Consider the following 24289-nt stretch of genomic DNA (forward strand, 5'->3'; position numbering starts at 1 on the left):
TGCACAGCACATACAAACAGATACATGCAGACACACAAGAAAATACACGCTGCCACACAAACGCACTACATATATACTGTTACATACACACTGTCACATACATATAGAAAGATACACAGAACTACTTATACATAAGCAGATACACACTTCCACACAGATACATATTGCAATATGTCATACACATATACACCGCACATACAAACAGATACACACAGAGACACATATACACAAACAGATACATACTGCCATACACACTGTCATACATATTTAGGGAATGACACACACACACACATTGGGCTCTGTTTTAGTCAACCTCCTCTTTGCCTACCTGACTTCTCAGTCATCAATTGATCTTCTCTAGGCTGCAGGCTGTGTAGCTAGCTTTGCCTCCCCTCCATCGCTTGTGGCTGTCTTCTCCACTGGTAAAAAGTGATCTGATATCACTTCCTCCCAGTACTGCTACAAAGGTAAGAACTCCAGTTATGGGAGACATTTAAAACTCCCAAACATAGCATTACAGGGTCCATGGCAGGCTCCAGACCACTAAAGGCAACCAGATCACTTCATCTCATTGAAGGGGACTGGGTGCCGTAGCCCTTTTGTTTTAACCCTGCAATGTAAAACATTGTCATGTATTGTTATGATTGCAGGGCTAAACACACTTCTAGTGGCTTTCTTCCTAACATCTACTAGAGGTGCTTCCCCTGTGAGAACTAACTTATTTTTCATTTAAATCCTGCTACTAGAGAGCATTTGATTGGTGTGGCATGATAATTTGCCAAATCTTGATGATCTCAGCCAGGGAGGTAGAGTGTTTATAGCAAGACCAGGGCTGTGAAGAAAAAGATAAGTAAAAGTAACCTTTTAAACATTCATGGGGTTGGACTTTTTTCAATCTTTTAATAATCTCTAGGGTTTTGTGTATTATTGCATCAGTAGAAGTTTCAATTTCTCCTTAGCAGTATCAATTTTGCTTCTATTTGGATTTACTTAATTGGATAGTTAAAGTAGAAGAGAAATCGATCGGATGGAGAACAGCTACCCAAGTGACCCAGGTAAATGTCAAAACTACTAATTGACTACTTACAATGAGACAGAGCCAGTGGACCTCTGGCACCGTAACCTCTACAGTGTACTAAAGGTGTTATGTACTTAGACTGACCCTTTATTAAGACCACAGGACACATATGTAAAAATTAAAAAAAAAAACAATTACAGTTTTAACTATGTCTTCAGCTCATAAAGTTAAGCTCGTGGTATTGCACACATCTTGTATGGCAAAGGAGGTGTCAGAATTCCAACTGCAGGGGTGAGATCAGCATCAGTAACGCCAGGAGGTAGACAAAAGTTAAATTTTTGTAGAAGACTTGTAAAAAACAAAAACAGCTCCATTCTTGCTAGATTTTCCCCAGCACAAACTCTGCGACCTGCAATCCATAGAAACATAAAACAAAAAGAAAGATAAGAACAATATATCATGATTTCTATGTATCCTATTATATCAGTTGCATTTAATCTTATAGTGAAAAGGACTAGTGATGGATAAGTGTTTTTATTGGGAAAAGCACAAAGTATAAAATTACACCAAAAAGCTGAAAAAAAACAAACCCACTGGTCACTTATAAAATCCAATAACAAAGAAAACAATCACCCTGCATCTGGGCCCAACCTGTCATGTATTCATCTGCTTATAAAAATGTGGTTAATGGCATTTACTGTCCACACAGGAAAAGTTGTGCCAAACAGCAACCAAATCCACAGAAGGGTTAATGCTAAACAGCAATTATGCAAATGGAAACCTGGTAGCTGACTTTGTGGTCAAAGGCCAGTTACAGCCTATCAGATCTAGAGGAGGGGTATTTAGGCCCAGTTCTCATCCTGTTCAGTGCCATGTCGTGGTTTAACTTGTGGTTGTCCGAGAGCGTGTTCCTGATTCTAGTTTCTTCTAGTTTCTTCTAGTTTCTTCTAGTTTCTTCAGGGGTCAAGTCCTGGGGAAAAAAGTGTGGGAACTCACCCAAGATCCACTGCCACCCCCCCCTCCCCCCTAAATAAATATAAATTTCGCAGAAAATTTTCAGTGCATTGAAATTCACAAGATTGGTTATGTTGCCTTTGAGACCGTATGGTAGCCCAGGAATAAGAATTACCCCCATGATGGCATACCATTTGCAAAAGTAGACAACCCAAAGTATTGCAATGGGGTTTGTCCAGTCTTTTTTAGTAACTGTGACTAAGTAGCTACTAAATAAGACTGAACATACCACATTTGCAATACCTTGGGTTGTCTACTATTGCAAATGGTGTGCCATCATGGGGGTAATTTTCATTCCTGGGCTACCGTACAGTCTCAAAGGCAACATAACCAACCTGGCAAATTGCAATTAGAAAAAAACTGAAAAGCAAGCCTTATATTTGACTCTGTAACTTTTGAAAACCCCATAAAACCTGTACATGAGGGGTACTGTTATACACGGGAGACTTCGATGAACACAAATATTAGTGTTTAAAAACAGTAAAACATATCACAACAATTATATCGTCCGTGTAAGTGCCATTTGTGTGTGAAAAATGCACTTTCACTGACGATATCATCGCTGTAATACATTTTACTGTTTGAAAACACTAATATGTGTGTTCAGCAAAGTCTTCCGAGTAAAACAGTACCCACCATGTACAGGTTTTAGGGTGTCTTGGAAAGTAACAGTTAAATATAGTGCTAACAAATTAAATTCCCTGGACTTTCAGCCTGGGTTGTCAGGCAGGTCCCACAAATTTTAATTAATAAAAATACCTAATTATGTAAAATTATTACATAAATATATACGTAGATTATTTATATATATATAAGGCTTCAGACAAGCAAGCTATCACTGGCCACCAACTGTCAGTAAGGCTCCAGACAAGCAAGCTATCACTGGCCACCAACTGTCAGTAAGGCTCCAGACAAGCAAGCTATCACTGGCCACCAACTGTCAGTAAGGCTCCAGACAAGCAAGCTATCACTGGCCACCAACTGTCAGTAAGGCTCCAGACAAGCAAGCTATCACTGGCCACCAACTGTCAGTAAGGCTTCAGACAAGCAAGCTATCACTGGCCACCAACTGTCAGTAAGGCTTCAGACAAGCAAGCTATCACTGGCCACCAACTGTCAGTAAGGCTTTAGACAAGCAAGCTATCACTGGCCACCAACTGTCAGTAAGGCTTTAGACAAGCAAGCTACCACTGGCCACCAACTGTCAGTAAGGCTTGAGAACGATCTACTGAAGTTCCGCCGGAGCTTAAAAACAGCTTTATTTGCTCAGGCGTACGGGATGACATGAAAATTTTTAACTTGGTCCAAATGCATGTGATTATAATGCTGTTGTTTGCTGGATATTGTTTTGTCTGTTTTTTATTGCTGGTATGCGCATCGAGACCCTATGGGTAATAAGACTGCGTTTCTTAAGAATTTTTAATAAATAAATAAATAATAAATAAATAATATATATATAATTTTTTCAAATTATTTTTATTTATATATATAGGTATATATAGTTATGTATATATATATATATATATATATATATATATATATATGATTTAGTTATACGTGTATTTTGATATATATATATATATATATATATATATATATATATATATATATTAATTTTATTTACACACACATATATTTATTTATTTAATTTTATTTTTTAACGTATTTACATACTTATTTTATATTATATATAAATATATATATATAATGAAAATTATATATATATTTAATTAATATCATTGTACGTGTACTCCAACCCCCTCTCCAACCACCCAGCCCCCATCTGCATCCACCCTACCCCCCCTCCAACCACCCAGCCTCCATCTGCATCCACCCTACCCCCCTCCAACCACCCAGCCTCCATCTGCATCCACCCTACCCCCCCCTCCAACCACCCAGCCCCCATCTGCATCCACCCTACCCCCCCCTCCAACCACCCAGCCCCCATCTGCATCCACCCTATCCCCCCCTCCAACCACCCAGCCCCCATCTGCATCCACCCCCTCCCCCCCTCCAACCACCCAGCCCCCATCTGCATCCACCCCCTCCCCCCCTCCAACCACCCAGCCCCCATCTGCACCCCCCCCCCATCCAACCACCCAGCCTCCAATAGTAGTAAAATATACTTACAGTTCTGACTCAGGGCTGGCTTGGCCTCAGGGGTGCTGGCTGGCTTGGCCTCAGGGGTGGGTGCTGGCTGGCTTGGCTGTTGGCTTCTTCTCCCTCCTCCTAGCGTTACACTCCGTGACTCCGCCTCCACGTGACGTCACATCACTCCGCGTAGCCGCGTACGCAAAGGGCAGGGGAGGTCGGAGGAGGAACAACCCGGAAGTAAGTCCTCCGTCGTCCGTCTGCTCCTGAGTCCTGACTCCTTCACTATGCGACGCCGCGCCCGCTTGCATAGTGAAGGCTCTGCTCAGGAGGAGCACCGGCTGGGCTCAAAAGGCACCTGCCTTTGTCCTGCAGGAGCAAAGGGAACGGCGTTCCTGCCATGAAAAAAGTGCAGGAACGCCGTTCCCACGCGTTCCCGCAGGACTCGAGCCCTGAGTTTCTTCTAGTTTCTTCTAGTTTCTTCTAGTTTCTTCTGGTTTTTGACTTTGGCTTTGATCTTGACTTCCCTGTATTCTGGTATCCTTGACTTCTGGCTTATCCTTATCGTTGTGTCTCTTTCTGTATCCCCTGACACTTCGGCAAGTATCCTGACTATTCTTTGGTACGTTAAGTCCGGCCATTCTAAGGCCCGGTAATACATTACCTATTAGTCCTCTGTGTGACACAATTATACGTGCTGGATGAACTAGTAATCCTGACACAACCTGAGTGGGTTATTCACTAATCACTGAATTTTTCAAGGTGGACAACATTCTGTGAAAATGACAAAATTTCGACTGGAGTTTATATTTTCATATTCACTAAAGGCAAATCTGCAAAATTTCTGCCATTTCAAATAAGCATAATTTATTCAGTGTCTCATTTAAAATGATTTTTCCCATTTGAATCATATAGAAAATAAGACTTGCATACATACCAAACATATTCCAGATTTCAGAGACAGTCAAATCGGGAAAATAAGTAAATTCAACTGCTATTGAGTTGTAAAAAAAAAACCTTGGCAGTGTGACTAGCCAGTTCTTGCTAGCCAGCCATCACAAAAAAAACTACAATTTGAAAAGCCTTTGGCGGTCAGTCCTTCCTTCTGCCTCTATCCAACATATATTTCCATAACAACCACCCACTCCTAAATGTTCCTTATCTACCCTTTCATACTAATAGTAGTGAGATGGGTACCCAACAAGTCTAAAATACCAGTAGAAAATACTAATAGTATTTACTAATTGAACTCATATATTTTTGTGCCCGCCCTCCCTCCAAAAAAAACACAACTGACACAAATGCAGTCCATAATGGTTTTTACTTTTTTCCATAACACTTTTAAACTATGTTTTTCAAAATTGTTGTCCACAAAACAAAAATGTGTGAATATTATATAAAACGAGAATAAAGTAGTTATCTGCATGCTGAGCAATATAAACTTTCATCCTTAATAAATAACTTCACTGAGCTTTTACATACCTGCAGAAAATGGCATAAAAGCATCCTTTTTTACAAAGCTCCCACGTGCATCCAGAAAATGATTCGGATTAAACTTTTCTGGTTCGGCAAACTGAGTCTTATCACGAAGAACTGAGTACAGTAATGGGACAATAGTAATTCCCTAGAGAATGTAATGTCAATATTAATGTTATGTACAAGTAGTTGGCATAATTTTTAGTACTGAAACAGCATAATCTATACATTGTGTAGATTTCAAGATGAAGGTAATTCAGGTGAGATGAAAAAGGCACATTATTATTTTTCACTAAAATATGAATTGTTGTAAGTTCAAAGTGAATTGATGGTGAATTTACATCTCCAACTTTAATTTATACTTGGAATGAATTCAATAACAAGGAAACAGATTGTGTTGATGCCACAGAGTATTATTCATATTTAAAAATGTCCTTATTATAATGCAACTGGAAGACTAACAGGGTTATTTACTAAAGTGAGAATTTCAAGTAAATGTAAACATTTGCTGAGTCAGCTATGCCTCAAATTTAAAATTCACTTTGAATTCTCACTTTAGATAATTGCACCATAAACCTTTAAAAAAAAAAATCCAAAATATATATATATTATATATAGAGAAAACATACTTTTGGGATAAAATATCCTTTAAAGTTCACATCTTTCGTAGTTTCATGGGGCAAATTCATAGGCACAATATTGGCAAATCTTTGGATTTCATGTATCACCGCATTGGTATATGGCATTTGCAAACGGTGGTCATATCTTGGTTGTGTGGATCCTATCACCCTTGAAATCTCATCGTGGACTTTTTCTGTAGGCAGACCGATTACAGATAATTGGTAATGGCAATTTACAATACATTTCAAATCTATAATGATTTCCACATTGTTCAATAACAGGTGAGCTTACACTTTAATAGCCATTGGAGTGATACTTAAAAAAAAACCCTTCCTGTTATTTCAATATGCCTATGGATTTGGGGAAGTGCACAGGTAATTCTTTACTTTTGATTTATAATACATTGAATATGTGATCAAGCTTTGGTTTTGTTCTCTGTTAGAAAAAAGATGATATAGGTGTAACATATTCAGCATGTGGCAGGTCTGGGAAGATTGCCATAGTGAAAAATGAAAAAGAGGACAAGGACAGTAGCAACAAGATCAGGACTGACTAGCACAAGCGGTCTTAGAATGTAGACTTTCAAAATGGGATTTAATTCTCTAATCTGCATATAATTTTGCATAGTGTAAACTTTTAGTCACGTAGAAAGTCATTACTTTGGATCCATAGCATATTTACCTTTTCCTTTTGGATAATACAGTTAGAGTCTAGAGGTTCATCCATAGGAGCACCTGGGGCAGCACACCACTAGTTTTTATGTGGGAAAAATTATTTGCAATAGTTTAAAAACACTAAGATTATTTTTCTAGGAGAAGGTAAGGTTAATCTAAAAATAATAAGAAAAAAATAGATTAACATGCTCTAGCCATTGCCTATGCGTGTGTTAAAAAATAAATCTATTTCTATTTAATTCTATGTCTCTTTAAATCTATGTATGTGTAATTATATGCATGAAAATAGTTTGACATAATTATAGTGAGATTGGTCAGTAATAAACTGTGGTCTTTATTAGGTTTAGGGATAAAGGCGATAGTGGTTTCTAGTGCAGAAGATCTGTAGAAAGTTAAAAGCATTCAGTATGTGTGAGTCTAACTGAGGAAATAAAAATGTCACAATATCTATTTAAATATCCATCTGGTCGTGGGCCTGGAAGGTTATACAGAGGTGTATATACTGCTGAAATGCTTTAGCTATTTTGGCAGTGCAGTGGAGTTCTGTATCTTGTTTGCTCTTAATGTGAAAAATGTATGATTAATTTAACCTCTGTTAAGGAGCCCTAGACAATAGTCTTGCATTTCTGTTGCCCTGTATGTAAACTCCATTTCACTTTGGATCTGTTGGATATATACAATGGTAAGATCAGATTAATTTTGTATTTCTAGGAGGGAAGTGATTGTTTCGATATATTCTTTTCTATCCTTTTTGACCCGGGGGCATAAATGAATAAGAATCCCTCTAATTACGCATTCATGGAAATTGAGCTACTGTGCTATGTTTAGTTATCCCTGTCCCTTAGCCTGATTGGCTAAATCAGCATCCAATCCAAGCTAAGGGCGGGGTATTTAAACCTCCAGTATGTTTAGATTTATTTACCTTGAAAGAGCCACTATTTGGCGAAACGTGCGTTTGGACAGATTATTTCTTATATACATGTATTCATTTTCCTTTATATTTTTTGTTGCTGTGGGTAAGCAGGAAAGAGGTTTGTTTAATTTCATGTTATACATGTCTGGGACTCTGGGAGGCTTGGAGGTTTAGACTCTTTCAAGGGGTGCCCTCGAAGGCCCGCGAGGGCATAGATATTGGCTATCTTTCAGTCCTTTCCCTCCCTCAGTGGTCCTTACTCCCCCCCTCTTCCCCAGTGGTCCTTACTGCCCCCCTCCTCCCCCAGTGTTCCTTAGTGCCCCCCCCTCCTCGCCCAGTGATCCTTAGTTTCCCCTCCCCCTCCTCCCCCAGTGGTCCTTAGTCCCCTCCCCCTTTAGTGGTCCTTAGTTCCCCCCTCTTCCCCAGTGGTCCTTAGTCCCCCCTCCTTCTCCTTCTCCCCCATTGGTCCTTAGTCCCCCCCTCAACCCCCAGTGATCCTTAGTGTCCCCTCCCCCAGTGGTCCTTAGTCCCCCCCTCCTCCCCCAGTGGTCCTTAGTCCCCTCCACCCCCCCTTGTGGTTCTTAGTCCCCTCCACCCCCCTTGTGGTCCTTAGCTTAGGTTCCCCTCCCCCTCCCCCCCCCCCCCAGTGGTCCTAAGTGTGAGCGTAAGGGATGCATTGTGTGTTTCGGGTGTGTCTGTGTGTAAGGATGCATTGTATGTTTCTGTGTGTGTGGGGGGGATGAATTGTGTATGTGTGTAGTATAAAAGAGAGGGTTTGTGGGGTAGGATAGGGACTGAGAGGGGAGCAGCTCTTTATTTCTTTTTAAAAAATGTCATAGTGCTCTCCCCTCCTGTCAATTAGTGATTTCCCCTTCCCTCCTGTCCCTCAGTGTTCTCCCTTGGTCCCCTGTCCCTCTGCAGTCCCCACTTGGTGGTCTTCTCACTCCCCCCTCCCCCTCTTAGTGGTTCTCACTCCCCCTCCCCCTTTTAGTGGTCCTCCCTCCCTCCCACAGTGGTCCTCCCTCCCCCCTTTGGTGGTCCTTCCCCTCATCCCCCCTTAGTGGTCCTCCCTCTGGCAAACCCCTAGTGGACCTTCCCCCCTCCTTCCTCAGTGGGCCTTACTCCCCCCCCCCTCTTCCCCAGTGGTCCTTACTGCCCCCCTCCTCCCCCAGTGTTCCTTAGTGCCCCCCCTCCTCACCCAGTGATCCTTAGTTTCCCCTCACCCTCCTCCCCCAGTGGTCCTTAGTCCCCTCCCCCTTATGGTCCTTAGTCCCCCCCCTCTTCCCCAGTGGTCCTTATTGAATTGTGTATGTGTGTAGTATAAAAGAGAGGGTTTGTGGGGTAGGATAGGGACTGAGAGGGGAGCAGCTCTTTATTTCTTTTTAAAAAATGTCATAGTGCTCTCCCCTCCTGTCAATTAGTGATTTCCCCTTCCCTCCTGTCCCTCAGTGTTCTCCCTTGGTCCCCTGTCCCTCTGCAGTCCCCACTTGGTGGTCTTCTCACTCCCCCCTCCCCCTCTTAGTGGTTCTCACTCCCCCTCCCCCTTTTAGTGGTCCTCCCTCCCTCCCACAGTGGTCCTCCCTCCCCCCTTTGGTGGTCCTTCCCCTCATCCCCCCTTAGTGGTCCTCCCTCTGGCAAACCCCTAGTGGACCTTCCCCCCTCCTTCCTCAGTGGGCCTTACTCCCCCCCCCTCTTCCCCAGTGGTCCTTACTGCCCCCCTCCTCCCCCAGTGTTCCTTAGTGCCCCCCCTCCTCACCCAGTGATCCTTAGTTTCCCCTCACCCTCCTCCCCCAGTGGTCCTTAGTCCCCTCCCCCTTATGGTCCTTAGTCCCCCCCCTCTTCCCCAGTGGTCCTTAGTCCCCCCTCCTTCTCCTTCTCCCCCATTGGTCCTTAGTCCCCCCCTCAACCCCCAGTGATCTTTAGTGTCCCCTCCCCCTCCTCCCCCAGTGATCCTTAGTGTCCCCTCCACCCCCCTTGTGGTCCTTAGTCCCCTCCACCCCCCTTGTGGTCCTTAGCTTAGGTTCCCCTCCCCCTCCTTCCCCCCCTCCAGTGGTCCTAAGTGTCCCCCCTCCCTCCTCCCCCAGTGGTCCTTACCCTCCTGCCAATGTAGCGTGGCCGGGCGGCGCGGAACGCGGGACAGGAACCTTTGTTTCCTGTACCCGGCCGCCGGCGGACTGAAAGGAAGTGAGCACTTCCTGTCAGTCCGCCGGCGGCCGATACAGGAAACAGAGGTACCTGTCCCGCGTTCCGCGCCGCCCGGCCACGCTACATTGAGAGACCGGCAGGAGGGAGCGCTCTGCGCTTCCCTCCTGCCGGTCACTCAAATCCGGCCGCCCCCACACAGCAGTGCTGCGCCGCCTGGGGCTTGTTAAAGCGCTCAGGCGGCGCAGCATGAGGAGACGCACCGGTGATGACCGGGTGCAGGGATCCGGCGCCCCCTGCTAAGTTGCGCCCTAGGCGGCTGCCTAGGTCGCCTTACAGGTGGCGCCGGCCCTGGGGGAGGGGCAAGCTTAGAACAGAGAAGCTATGTAATGTTGATAATTCACAAAATATACAAGTGATGCATGATATTAAATGTATGCTTACTAATGCATGGAGCCTAAATAACAAAATGGGGGAACTAGAGGCATTAGCATACACTAAACAATATGATATAATAGGCATAACTGAAAGATGGTGGGATGAGACACATGACTGGGCAGTTAACTTAAATGGGTACATGTTATTTAGGAAGGATAGGCAAAACAAGAAGGGTGGTGGGGTATGTTTGTATGTCAACCATGATTTAAAGCCAAATCTTAAGCAAATGGAATGCGATGAGGAAAATGTGGAGGCTTTATGGGTAAATATCTGCTTGGGGGAAAATAGGGGAAACCAATTATTGGTTGGGATATGTTATAAACCACCTAATGTTAATATTGACGAGGAACAACAGCTGTTTGAGCAAATTGAGAAAGCTGCAAATCTGGGTAACACTTTCATTATTGGAGATTTGAATTACCCGGACATAAATTGGGACAGAGGGACTAGTAGCTCAGCAAAGGGAATTAGGTTTTTAAACTTGTTAAATGACACCTTCATGTCACAACTAGTACAAGCACCACTAGAATGGACGCTGGTCTGGACCTGGTTTTAACAAACAACATTGATCTTTTGACCAACATTCAAGTAGGTGAGCACTTGGGAAACAGTGATCACAATATAGTGTCCTTTGAAATAAACTCAAAAAAACAAAAGCACATGGGGTATACTAAAACATAATTTTAAAAAGGCCACTTTCAATAAGTTAAGGGAAGCTTTACAATATATTGACTGGCATAAACTCTTTAGTGAAAAGAACACTGAGGATAAATGGATCATCTTCCAACAAATATTAGAAAGGTACATTTCTCAGTATGTACCATTGGGAAATAAATATAAAAGAAACAAATTAAAACCAATGTGGCTTACTAGAAAAGTAAAACAAGAGATTAAAAATAAGAAAAGGGCATTTAAAGCATTTAAATCGGACAAATCAGATGCATCTTATAAAAGATATAAGGAAGCAAATAATGCGTGCAAAAAGGCAATTAGACTTGCTAAACTTCAAAATGAAAAAATGATAGCTAAAGAGAGGAAAACCAACCCTAAAGCATTTTTTAAGTACATAAATTCTAAAAAAAAAAAAATGAAAGTGTAGGTACACTAAAAACTGAAACATTGGTGTTAGTCAATGAAGACCAGGAAAAGGCAGGAATTTCAAATAACTATTTCTCCTCTGTATATATTAAGGAAGAACCCATGGCAATAGATGTGCAAATGATTGCTACTAAAAACTTGCAGAATAATTGTAATTGGTTAACTCAAGACAAGGTGCTGCAGCAACTAAAGAAAGTTAATATAAACAAAGCTCCAGGGCCTGACGGTATCCATCCACGTGTACTTAAGGAACTAAGTGTAGAAATAAGTGAACCTCTGTTTTTAATCTTTCAAGATTCTTTTCTTTCAGGAAGTGTTCCGGAGGATTGGAGGAAGGCAGATGTGGTTCCTATATTCAAAAAGGGTTCAAAATCCTTGCCTGGAAATTATAGACCTGTGAGCTTAACTTCTGTGGCTGGTAAAATATTTGAAAGGTTATTAAGGGATTATATTCAACAATTCCTTGAGAAGAACATGGTTATCAGCACGGTTTTATGAAGCACAGGTCGTGTCAAACTAACTTGATTGCATTCTACGAAGAAGTAAATAGAAGTATAGATCAGGGTGTTGCAGTGGATGTGATCTATTTGGACTTTTCCAAGGCATTTGATACAGTTTCACACAGAAGATTAGTGTTCAAACTCAAGGAAATCGGTCTAGATGAAAATGCTTGTTCTTGGGTAGAACATTGGCTTAAAAACAGAGTACAAAGAGTTGTCGTTAATGGTAAATTTTCAAGCTGGACAGAGGTGGCAAGTGGTGTCCCTCAAGGGTCTGTTCTGGGACCCCTTCTATTTAACATGTTTATAAATGATCTTGAAGACAGCATTGAAAGTCATGTTTCAGTGTTTGCAGATGACACAAAACTTTGTAAACTAATACAATGTGAGCAAGATATTACTTTGCTGCAGAGGGATTTAGATAGACTGGAGGACTGGGCACTCAAATGGCAGATGAAATTTAATGTTGAAAAATGCAAAGTTATGCACTTCGGCGTAAAGAATACACAAGCAACGTATACCCTTAATGGAAGCGAATTAGGGATAACAACACATGAAAAGGACTTGGGAATTGTTATAGACAACAAACTATGCAACAATGTGCAATGTCAATCAGCAGTGGCCAAGGCCAGTAGGGTATTGTCATGCATGAAAAAGGGCATTCATTCTCGGGACGAGAATATCATTTTGCCTCTTTATAAATCACTGGTAAGACCACACATTGAATATGCTGTGCAATTTTGGGCACCTGTTCTAAAGAAGGATATTATGACACTACAAAAAGTGCAGAGGCGGGCTACAAAATTAATAAAAGGAATGGAACATATCAGCTATGAAGAAAGGTTAACAAATTTAAACCTATTTTAGAAAAACGTCGCCTGAGAGGGGATATGATAACATTATACAAATATATTCGAGGCCAATACAAACCATTGTGTGGAAATCTATTCACAAACCGGACTTTACATAGGACACGAGGTCATGCGTTTAGACTAGAAGAAAGAAAATTTCGTCTAAGGCAAAGGAAAGGTTTTTTTACTGTAAGAACAATCAGGATGTGGAATTCTCTGCCTAAAGAAGTGGTTTTATGAGAGTCCATACAGATGTTCAAACAGCTACTAGATGCATACTTGCAAAAACAGAATATTCAAGGATATCATCTTTCAATGTAGGGTAATAACTGCTTGATCCAAGGATAAATCTGACTGCCATTCTGGGGTCAAGAAGGAATTTTTTTCCTAGCTTGTTGCAAAATTGGAAGTGCTTCAAACTGGTTTTTTTTTTGCCTTCTTTTGGTTCAACAGCAAAAAACATATGTGAGGAAGGCTGAACTTGATGGACGCAAGTCTCTTTTCAGCTATGTAACTATGTAATATAGGAACCGTACGGACAGGGAAATGCACGAACAAACAGACGAATGAGCATAAAATAAAAGTAATTACAAGACAGAGGGATCTGTCACAATACTAATTAAAGGTTATTTTTGAATTGTTTACTTATGGGTTGTCTCTATAGGTCAGGCTCGTGAGGTTTGAAACAGTCTATACCTCTGATCTTCACCTTGTTTTTGTTTTCAGATTTATTACTAGGTGTTAACCCCCAATTCCATTAGCAACCTGACACATTCTCTCTATCAACCCAGTAATCAAAGACTGAGTGGACCAAACTCTTATTCTTTCAGAAACATTATAAGGATCATAAATGTCATTGTCACTGCTTTGGAATTTACACCAGTGAGTGTAAAATATGTAGTAATTTGTAGTTGGAAGTTAACTAATTGAATGAAAAGTAATTACTTGTCATATATTATAAATATATGAAAAGTTAGTCAAAATGTGTTTCTTTTGAGTATAAATTAATTGAGTAGGTGCTTTGCTACCGATATAATGGGGATCTAAATGTACGTTGACGTCACCACCACAAACAAGGATATCCTTCATAAAACCATTTAGTTCAGAAAATGTATTTTCTTAGAAAAATCCCTGATTAGTGTTTGGTGCATATACATTCACAAAAGTATAAGCTTGAGATCCTATCACTACTTTGACAAAGAGGTATCTTCCCTGTGCACCAGACATTTGTTTATGTAGTACGAAAGGGATATTTAATGCAAATCATATGGTACCCCCCTAGCCTTACCTCCCTCATAGTGTCGATAATATCCCAGTGGATATCTGTGGATGGCACCAACCCTTACTTTTTGTCACTTGATCTGTAAACCAAATGGTGGATAAATGTACCTATTATGTATATATTTTTCAGTAGACTGATAGGTGCATGTTTGCATCCTTTTTGTTTGTTAGAATAGTTTTTACCAAAACAATCTCACAGAGAAAATTCTACCTATTCATTCCATTGACAAAAAAGGGATCACTTATAACAAAACTAGTTTTGGAAGAATTGATTTGGATGAACCATATTTCTTCATTGTGCATACGTTTAATACAAACATTGCAGATTGCAAAGGTTGTCATGTTAATAGTATCCAACCACTTTCAGCTCTGAGAATTACTTTGTAAACAGCTGTAAACAAACCCCCCGAACTTGTACTTAGACACAAAAGGGGTTTTCTCTATTTCATCCATATGGGCTTATGGAGTCAAAACATAGCATACACATGTGGGAAGGATCTCTTTTCCTCTTCAGGGAGATCCTAGCCAATGGTTTGACAGCTACAAAAGTCTGAAACTAGGTAAAGGAATTTTATTTTCATTCTTTTATTTTACTTTTTAGCATATATTTTTAATGCATTATGTTTATAGTTCTTTAAAAATAGGAGTATTTGGGGGCGTGGCCTAACACCCGAGCCGCATGGACGTGTCTCCTTAGAGCTCCGAGGAGAAACGAGCCAGGGGAGAAAATATAACCGGGCTACATAGCTTGCTCAGCGCACAAAACCTGCAGGGACCTGAGCCATGTCTCACCGGAGCACCAAGAAGCCGGCGAAAGCTGACAGAGCGTCTTTCTTTATGGCTAAAGCCGTGAGTAACAAGCCCCGCGACGTCCGCGAGGGAATCCAAGATGGCGGCGGCCGGGAATCCAGGGAGGGCTCTCCGTCCCCCCCCTCCTCACCTACCTCACTACCAGAGGATAGCCCTCTTACAATAGCGACGATGAAATCCTTCATGGCAGACTTCACATTAAAACTCCAGGGCACCATTACCGGACAAATAAAGACACTAGCAGGAGAACTCAGGAGAGACATACAGGACTTGGGCCTGCGCACATCCCACATGGAGAATGCACTTAGCAAACACGTCTCAGCACACAACAGCATGGCCGACCAACTCCACCAAGTGCAGCAGGTCCTTAAAGAACAAAACCTGAAGATTGCAGATCTGGAGGACAGATCCAGGAGAAATAACTTGCGTATCAGGGGTATACCTGAATCAGTCACAAATGAAGCCTTACACAACTACCTCCAAAGCTTTTTCCTGGAACTGATTCCTGAGGTGCACCCAGACCAGGTGGTCCTGGACAGGACACACAGACTCAGGAGACCTCCACATCTCCCGTCATCAGCGGCCAGAGATGTCGTAACCAGAGTGCATTTTTTCCACGTCAAGGAGAAAATTGTTAAAGCTGCCAGAAACAACAACCTTCCTTCTCCATATGAAGGCTTAAAGATCTTCGCAGACTTGTCAGCGCATACACTCCAATTCCGCAAATCTTTGTCGCCTATCACCGCCGCCCTGAGAGAGCAAGAAGTTCCGTACCGATGGGGCTACCCGGCTAAGCTTATCGTCCACCATGACAACACTAACCACCCCATCACATCCGTGGAGGAGGGTGTGAGGAAATTGGCGGATTGGGGACTCCCTGGACCGGACATACCAATATGGTCCGCTGCAAAGTTACCACGACTGTCCGCGGACTGGTCCACGGCCTGATATTGAGGCTGAGTATATGCTGCGTGTTGCTAGACCAATCTTTCCTATGCTGTTACAATATGTTTATTTGTTGTGCCTTGTTGCTTACTTAGCCTGGTCTTATGGCCATTAGTAAAGGGGATGTATATTTATGTTTATTGCATGCCATATCTAACATGTAATCCATATCTCACGTGTACGGTCACCGCGACAACCTATGGGTTGCCGGCTAGAATAGACGCTGCCCACTAGCAACCATGTTCAAGGTCACGCCACCCTTTGCCGATGACCGGGACAAAAAATAGGTAAAGGCGCTATGGCATCTTGGTTGGGCTTCACGTAGCGAGGTTTATTTATTTCCCGCACAAATATATTCCTTACTGACCCATTGTCTCCCACTTGTGGCTCCTTCCCCTCCCTTGATACGGTCATCACCACATCTGATTGACCGAGGGCCACGTCACCCATACCCGGTGCCCAGCACACCTAGGCACGATATAGCTCAAGACGATTGAGCGATTCGTAACATGTTCTTAATGTTCTACTATCCTTCCCCTATTTTCACCCCCTCCCCCCAACCCCACCAAGTTTGATTTCAATCAATCGCACCGCTGCGACCCCCAACATAGCGGACGTTACCCAGTTGAGAAATAATGGGTACCGCAACTCATATCATACGCACCAGCAAGTACTCTATACCACTAGGAATCGTGAGACAATATTTACTCGATACCTGTATACGCTTTTATGAAAGTAATCTCCTATAATGTAAAGGGGCTTAATTCCCCAAATAAAAGAAATCTACTGTTTCAGACTCTGCAACATCAGCACATTGATATAGCATGCATCCAAGAGACTCATTTGAAATCATCAATGGAACCAAAGTTATTTAACAAACACTTTCCCACTCAATTCCACGCCAAATCTGCTAACAAGACAAAAGGGGTGTCGATTATCGTCAGTAGAGATGTAGCCCTGTCTGTCTAGAGACAGTACATTGACCCGCAAGGGAAGTTTATTATTTTAGTGGGCCTCTTTAATGCTACACAATACACACTGGTTACAGCCTACTTCCCCAACACTGATTCAGCAAACTTTTTGACCAAACTCCTACAGATAATAGAGGACTACAGTCAGGGAGGCCTCATACTGTGCGGAGACTTTAACTTTATCCAATCACCACAATTGGACACATCGGCTACACCGTCCCGCAATAGAGGTAGACGTCTCTCCAATACCTGCAAAACCCTCTCCGCCCTAATCTCGAAACATGGTCTATATGATGGCTGGAGAATTATCCACCCTACGGAGAGGGACTATACGTTCCACTCCGCAGTACATAACTCTTATTCCCGCATAGACACGTTCCTACTAGACAGCGCATCCCTGGCCCAAATGGCAGACTGTAAAATAGGATCGTTTGCTTGGTCAGACCACTGCCCAGTCTACATCACACTTTCCAATTCAGGGGGAGAGGGAACTGGAAACTCAATTAATCATTGCTCTCTGATAACTCCTTTGCCAACCTAGTGAAAGATGAATTAGATCACTTCTTCCGCCTAAATAGTGGGGGAGAGGTATCGGAAACCTCAGTTTGGCTGGCCCATAAGGCGGTCATCCGGGGCCTATTCATTAAGAGATCCGCATACCTAAAAAAGCAAAGGCAGGGCGAACTACTTCAGTGTCATAAACGTATTGCTGAGCTATCAGACAAGAATAAAACCAACCCTACTAGGGAACTCGCTAAGGAACTCCAACAGGCTTACCGCAAACTACACACACTGAACGCATTGAAAACTGCATACTTATTGAACAGACTAAAAGCTACCACCTACCACTCTACTGGGAAAGCTAACAAATACCTGGCGGCAAGACTGCGAGACAAACTATCGACTAATAGAATAGCACACATACTGGGGGAGGACGGGACAAAGAAAATGGGGCCACAGGACATTAGTGACACGTTCGCTAAGTTTTACTCAAAGCTATACAATCTGAAAGACGACCCAGATACACACACCCCAACTGAGGTAGAAGTGAAAACATTTCTTGACCGCATCGAACTCCCTAAACTCTCGCAGACCCAAATTGAGACTCTGATGAGCCCCCTCACATTGACAGAAGTACTAGACACTATTAAGAGCTTGCCTAACGGCAAATCCCCCGGAGCGGACGGGTTCTCTAACCTCTATTATAAAAAATATGCCCCGACCTTAGCTCCGTACCTGTTGGACACTTTCCACCAGGCAATGGAGAGGGGAGCACTACCGACGGAAATGCTACTGGCCACCATAGTGACCCTGCCGAAGCCTGGTAAACCGACTGACAGTTGTAAGAACTTCCGCCCCATCTCCCTACTCAATACGGACGCTAAACTGTATGCAAAAATTTTGGCGAACCGCTTTGCCCCACTGCTGCCCTCACTTATTAAAGATGACCAGACGGGATTTGTAAAAGGAAGGCAGGGCCTGGACAACACCCGCAAATTATCAGTGGTTCTCCAACAGCTCCGGGGGGCCAGACAGGGCGGTCTACTACTCGCGCTGGATGCCGAAAAAGCGTTTGACCGCCTTGGCTGGCCCTTCCTCAAAGGGGTCTTGGAGGCGAACGGAATCCCTGCACAAGTTAGTCAGCAAATATTCGCACTCTATGCGGGTCCCTCGGCGCAGATGCTGCAGTCGGGGTTCCTCTCCTCCCCGTTCCGTATAACAAATGGGACGAGACAGGGATGCCCACTCTCCCCGTTGTTGTACGTTCTGGCTTTGGAGCCCTTGCTGGAGGGGATTAGAACAAATAATGAGGTTCAGGGGGTGCGGGTCTGCAATAAAGTAATTAAATTGGGAGCCTTTGCGGATGACATACTATTATACCTGACTCAACCACATACCACACTCCCCGTAGTTATGCAGATGATACAAGAGTATGGGAGGGTTTCCTACTACTCCCTCAACGCAACCAAAACTCAGGCACTAGGCATATCTCTACCAGCCATCCTAGTCAAACAGCTCCAACAAAACTACAGGTTCGACTGGAGAACAGATACTATCACATATTTAGGGATTACATACACGAGAGCCCATACAGATTTATTTGCCGCAAATTATGTGGCTGTATGGAATAGCTGTCGCACCCTGCTTAAGAAATGGTCCCCGCTGTTTCTGTCCTGGACAGAGAGGATTATTACGACCAAAATGTCAATCCTCCCCAGACTACTCTACTTGTATTGTAACCTGCCGTTAGAACTCCCACGTTCCTTTCTCAAGACGGTCCAGTCGGATATAAACCACTTTGTATGGAAAGGGGGCAAACCTAGAGTAGCCCAGTCATTGCTTAACGCAACTAAACACGATGGGGGTCTGGCGCTACCCAATATGCACACATATTATTGTGCAACTGTCATAGCTACTGCTCTTCCACATTTCCTCCATGCACCACCTCCACAATGGGTATATTTAGAACGAGAGCTCATGATACCACACACCATTGCTGACATGGTATGGTTACCCAAAAAATCTAGGCCGCACCTACCCCAAGCACCGCACACGATTCAGCTACTAATGCAACTCTGGGACAAGCACACCAATCAACTAAGCGGCCACTCCGGTTTGTCGCTGGCAACACCGATTACATCCCTTGCATACTGTATCCCCACATTCCACGCCAAGCCGTGGCACGCCAGTGGCGTCACACATCTGAGTCACCTGTATAGACAGGGTAAACTACTGAGCTTTGAAGAGCTGGAATCACAATATTCATTACCTAGGGCGTCCCACTATTCCTACATCCAACTACGATCGTTTTTGGCCAAACATTACTGTAGGGATGCTGTACCCAACTTAACACCCCTAACACCAAATGTATGGGAAAAAATGTGTATTTCAGGATCACTCCCTGCTGCGTGTAAACCGATCTCCATGGGTTACAAACGACTCTCACGTCACTTGCCATTTGCTGCCTCTAAAATAGCACAGCTATGGGAAGTCGACCTAAAATGTTCTCTCCTAGACAAAGATTGGGAACGTATATTCCGCCTGCCTCGCCTCCTGATCAAGTCGTCCACCCAGTTAGAACAATTATGCAAAACGATATATAGATGGTACATGGTACCAAGCAGGCTGCATAGAATCTTCCCCAACACCTCCAATGTGTGCTGGCGCTGTAATGAGGCAGAGGGCACTGTCCTACACATTTGGTGGTCTTGCCCCCGTATCCAGACCTTCTGGGTGGGTGTTCATGAGTTGGCGCAAGCAACGACAGGTTGCTCCATCCCCTTAGCAGCCCAACAAATGTTGATAGCTGACCTCCCGAGAGGATTGCCTAGGGATGTACAAAAACTCTTGCTACATATATTTCTGACAGCGCAGAGAGTAATTGCTCTGAACTGGAAACAAACGACACCCCCTTGTGTTCACCAGGTAATTACAGATCTAGACACGCAACGTTCGTATGAGACAGGGTTAAAAACATTGTTCCCTCCAAATTACACCTCCCTGAAAACATGGGACATGTGGAACTCATGGAGATCGCGTAAGTAGCATAAACTTTCAGGCACAAACTCAACAAGTACTGGTGTATGTATATACACTGCGTGCAGAATTATTAGGCAAATGAGTATTTTGACCACATCATCCTCTTTATGCATGTTGTCTTACTCCAAGCTGTATAGGCTCGAAAGCCTACTACCAATTAAGCATATTAGGTGATGTGCATCTCTGTAATGAGAAGGGGTGTGGTCTAATGACACCAACACCCTATATCAGGTGTGCATAATTATTAGGCAACCTCCTTTCCTTTGGCAAAATGGGTCAAAATAAGGACTTGACAGGCTCAGAAAAGTTAAAAATAGTGAGATATCTTGCAGAGGGATGCAGCACTCTTAAAATTGCAAAGCTTCTGAAGCGTGATCATCGAACAATCAAGCGTTTCATTCAAAATAGTCAACAGGGTCGCAAGAAGCGTGTGGAGAAACAAAGGCGCAAAATAACTGCCCATGAACTGAGAAAAGTCAAGCGTGCAGCTGCCAAGATGCCACTTGCCACCAGTTTGGCCATATTTCAGAGCTGCAACATCACTGGAGTGCCCGAAAGCACAAGGTGTGCAATACTCAGAGACATGGCCAAGGTAAGAAAGGCTGAAAGACGACCACCACTGAACAAGACACACAAGCTGAAACGTCAAGACTGGGCCAAGAAATATCTCAAGACTGATTTTTCTAAGGTTTTATGGACTGATGAAATGAGAGTGAGTCTTGATGGGCCAGATGGATGGATTGGTAAAGGGCAGAGAGCTCCAGTCCGACTCAGACGCCAGCAAGGTGGAGGTGGAGTACTGGTTTTGGCTGGTATCATCAAAGATGAGCTTGTGGGGCCTTTTTGGGTTGAGGATGGAGTCAAGCTCAACTCCCAGTTTTTGGAAGACACCTTCTTCAAGCAGTGGTACAGGAAGAAGTCTACATCCTTCAAGAAAAACATGATTTTCATGCAGGACAATGCTCCATCACACGCGTCCAAGTACTCCACAGCGTGGCTGGCAAGAAAGGGTATAAAAGAAGAAAATCTAATGACATGGCCTCCTTGTTCACCTGATCTGAACCCCATTGAGAACCTGTGGTCCATCATCAAATGTGAGATTTACAAGGAGGGAAAACAGTACACCTCTCTGAACAGTGTCTGGGAGGCTGTGGTTGCTGCTGCACGCAATGTTGATGGTGAATAGATCAAAACACTGACAGAATCCATGGATGGCAGGCTTTTGAGTGTCCTTGCAAAGAAAGGGGGCTATATTGGTCACTGATTTGTTTTTGTTATGTTTTTGAATGTCAGAAATGTATATTTGTGAATGTTGAGATGTTATATTGGTTTCACTGGTAAAAATAAATAATTGAAATGGGTATATATTTGTTTTTTGTTAAGTTGCCTAATAATTATGCACAGTAATAGTCACCTGCACACACAGATATCCCCCTAAAAAAGCTATAACTAAAAACAAACTAAAAACTACTTCCAAAAATATTCAGCTTTGATATTAATGAGTTTTTTGGGTTCATTGAGAACATGGTTGTTGTTCAATAATAAAATTAATCCTCAAAAATACAACTTGCCTAATAATTCTGCACTCCCTGTATTGTATAAATGAAGATGTGACTGTGCCCACCAAATTGGTGGACAACAGCAGACTGTCATGAGGACATGGAAGGCGAGTGTGATGGACGATTGTGTTGGTTCACATACAGGAGTAGATCTCGAATGTATGATTACGACACTCTGTCTCGTTTCGAAAAAGAAACTTAATGTTTGCTACGTTTCTAGCATGTATGACGTGTACGTACTTACCAACTGTATAAATGGTGATACTGTGCATTGATGAAATCTGTTTAGCCCCCCCCCCCTCCCTCCCTCTTTTCTTTTCTGTACCCTTACTTGATCAAAACAATAAAAATTGTCAAATTAAAAAAAAAAGTATTTTTTGACAGTAGGTCCCCTTGAAGTATAATATATTACTAGTCATTGCAAACATAAACAAAACTCACAAAAATTGTCTGTTTTGGCCTAAATTTTCCAAACTATTGTTCAGTGAATAAACTACGGTATTTTCAATCATTAAAATGTATGTTTTTTTATTTTGTGAGTTATTACCTTGAATGTCTGGGTGCTTCAGCATCAGAAGAAGACCCCAGCGCAGGGTCATGGCTGTTGTGTCCATTCCAGCCGCAAATAAATTTCTTATAAGACTCATCAAATTTACATTATGATAATATGTTTTGGGGTTATTTTCCTCCTGAAAAGTAATGAGACGAAAAAGGTCTCTAAGTATCCTTTGAGTATCCTTGTATACTTTGCTTTTACATTCACCACAATAATGAGTGTATTAACCCATTAATGACCAAGACTTTTTTTAAGCTGCCATGCATTTATGACCAAGGCCTTTTTGGAATTTTTACTAGCATCCACTCTATCTCAATTTCCCATTTTCCATTTAAATCACTCACCATATTAAAACCACATGCAAGTGGGTGAAATGAACGGAATAAAAGCTACAGTAGTATCCCTATATGCACCTAACGAAGCTCAATATCCTTTCTTAAAAAAAAGCCTTTAATAAAATCTCCAAGCTTAAACAAGGACATTTAATAATTTGCGGTGACTTCAATTGCGCCTTAGACCCACAGTTGGACACCCAACGCACGCATAAAAAAAACCCCACTAAGGCATCTATACAGAATGGCAAACTATTTACCCACCTTCTACACACATCTGATTTATATGATGCCTGGAGAAATTTATATCCTACGGGCAGAGATTACTCCTATTTCTCACACGTCCACACAACTTACTCGCGTATAGACCTTTGTATCATAGACAAATCTACTCTACCACATCTAGTCAGCCAAACCATAGGCCAGCGCACCTGGTCCGACCATGCCCCAATTGAAACCATCATCGAGGTCCCGTACCCCGCCAAGGGTCGGGGAAAGTGGAGGTTAAACGAATCACTTTTAGACTGTCCGAATAACCTTAAAACAATTGCTGCTGAATTAGACCACTATTTTCAGACTAACTCTACCGAACACACCTCCGTTGAAACACAATGGCTTGCCCATAAAGCAGTCATTAGGGGTGCATTTATAAAACTGGGCTCAAATAACAAAAAACGCATCCAAAACTCCATGATTAAACTTACCCAACAGCTGGAAACATTGGAAAAATCCAATAAAACTTCCCCCTCCAAGTCCATATCCAAACAAATAGCTAAAATACAAGAGGCCATTCATCATCTACATGCAGACGAATATATTAACCATGCTCGAAAATTGAAACAACATTTCTACCATATGGGCAATAAAGCCGGCAAATTGTTGGCGCGCCAATTAAAATCTAAGTACATCCAGACTAAAATTCCCTATATTACATCCAAAGATGGAGTGAAATTGTTTAATCCTAACGATATTGTTAATGAACTATCCCACTACTACGAAGACCTCTACAATCTGGGTAAACACACTGACACGCACACACCCACTATAGGAGAAATTAAGCATTTCTTAACAAATATAACTCTCCCGCATGTCACATCGCAGCAAAACGAGTTGCTGAGCACACCGTTCACGACCGAAGAGGTTGAAACGGCTATCCGCTCCCTCCCCAAACATAAAGCCCCTGGCCCTGACGGCCTCTCCAATTATTATTACATCAAAATGGCATCACTTCTGTCCCCTCACATTACAAACATGTTCAATGCAGTCCAAAAATCTGGGTCTTTCCCGCAAGAAATGCTGGAGGCATTCATCATAACTCTACCCAAACCAAACAAACCCCCTACGATCTGCAGTAACCTTCGGCCGATTTCACTCCTAAATGCTGATGTTAAATTATATGCCAAGATCATCGCTAACAGATTGAAACCTTTACTGCCCAATCTAGTCTCAGAAGAACAGG

General features: G+C 42.6%; 1 protein-coding gene across 1 annotated transcript in view; it reads right to left on the bottom strand.

The window, feature by feature from the left end:
* Nucleotides 1-535: 535 nt before the first annotated feature.
* LOC134586527 (cytochrome P450 2K1-like) overlaps nucleotides 536-24289 on the bottom strand; it is an 81619-nt gene continuing 57865 nt past the window's right edge. Inside the window, exons 6-9 of the mRNA XM_063442087.1 lie at nucleotides 22490-22631; nucleotides 6229-6413; nucleotides 5606-5747; nucleotides 536-1427 (exon numbers count right to left, since the gene is read on the bottom strand). Of these exons, the coding sequence (XP_063298157.1) occupies nucleotides 1246-1427; nucleotides 5606-5747; nucleotides 6229-6413; nucleotides 22490-22631 (651 nt within the window). The 3' untranslated portion in view covers nucleotides 536-1245. The remainder of the gene's footprint in view (nucleotides 1428-5605; nucleotides 5748-6228; nucleotides 6414-22489; nucleotides 22632-24289) is intronic.

Source organism: Pelobates fuscus, chromosome 2 (genome assembly GCF_036172605.1).
Source record: "Pelobates fuscus isolate aPelFus1 chromosome 2, aPelFus1.pri, whole genome shotgun sequence".
Lineage (NCBI taxonomy): Eukaryota > Metazoa > Chordata > Amphibia > Anura > Pelobatidae > Pelobates > Pelobates fuscus.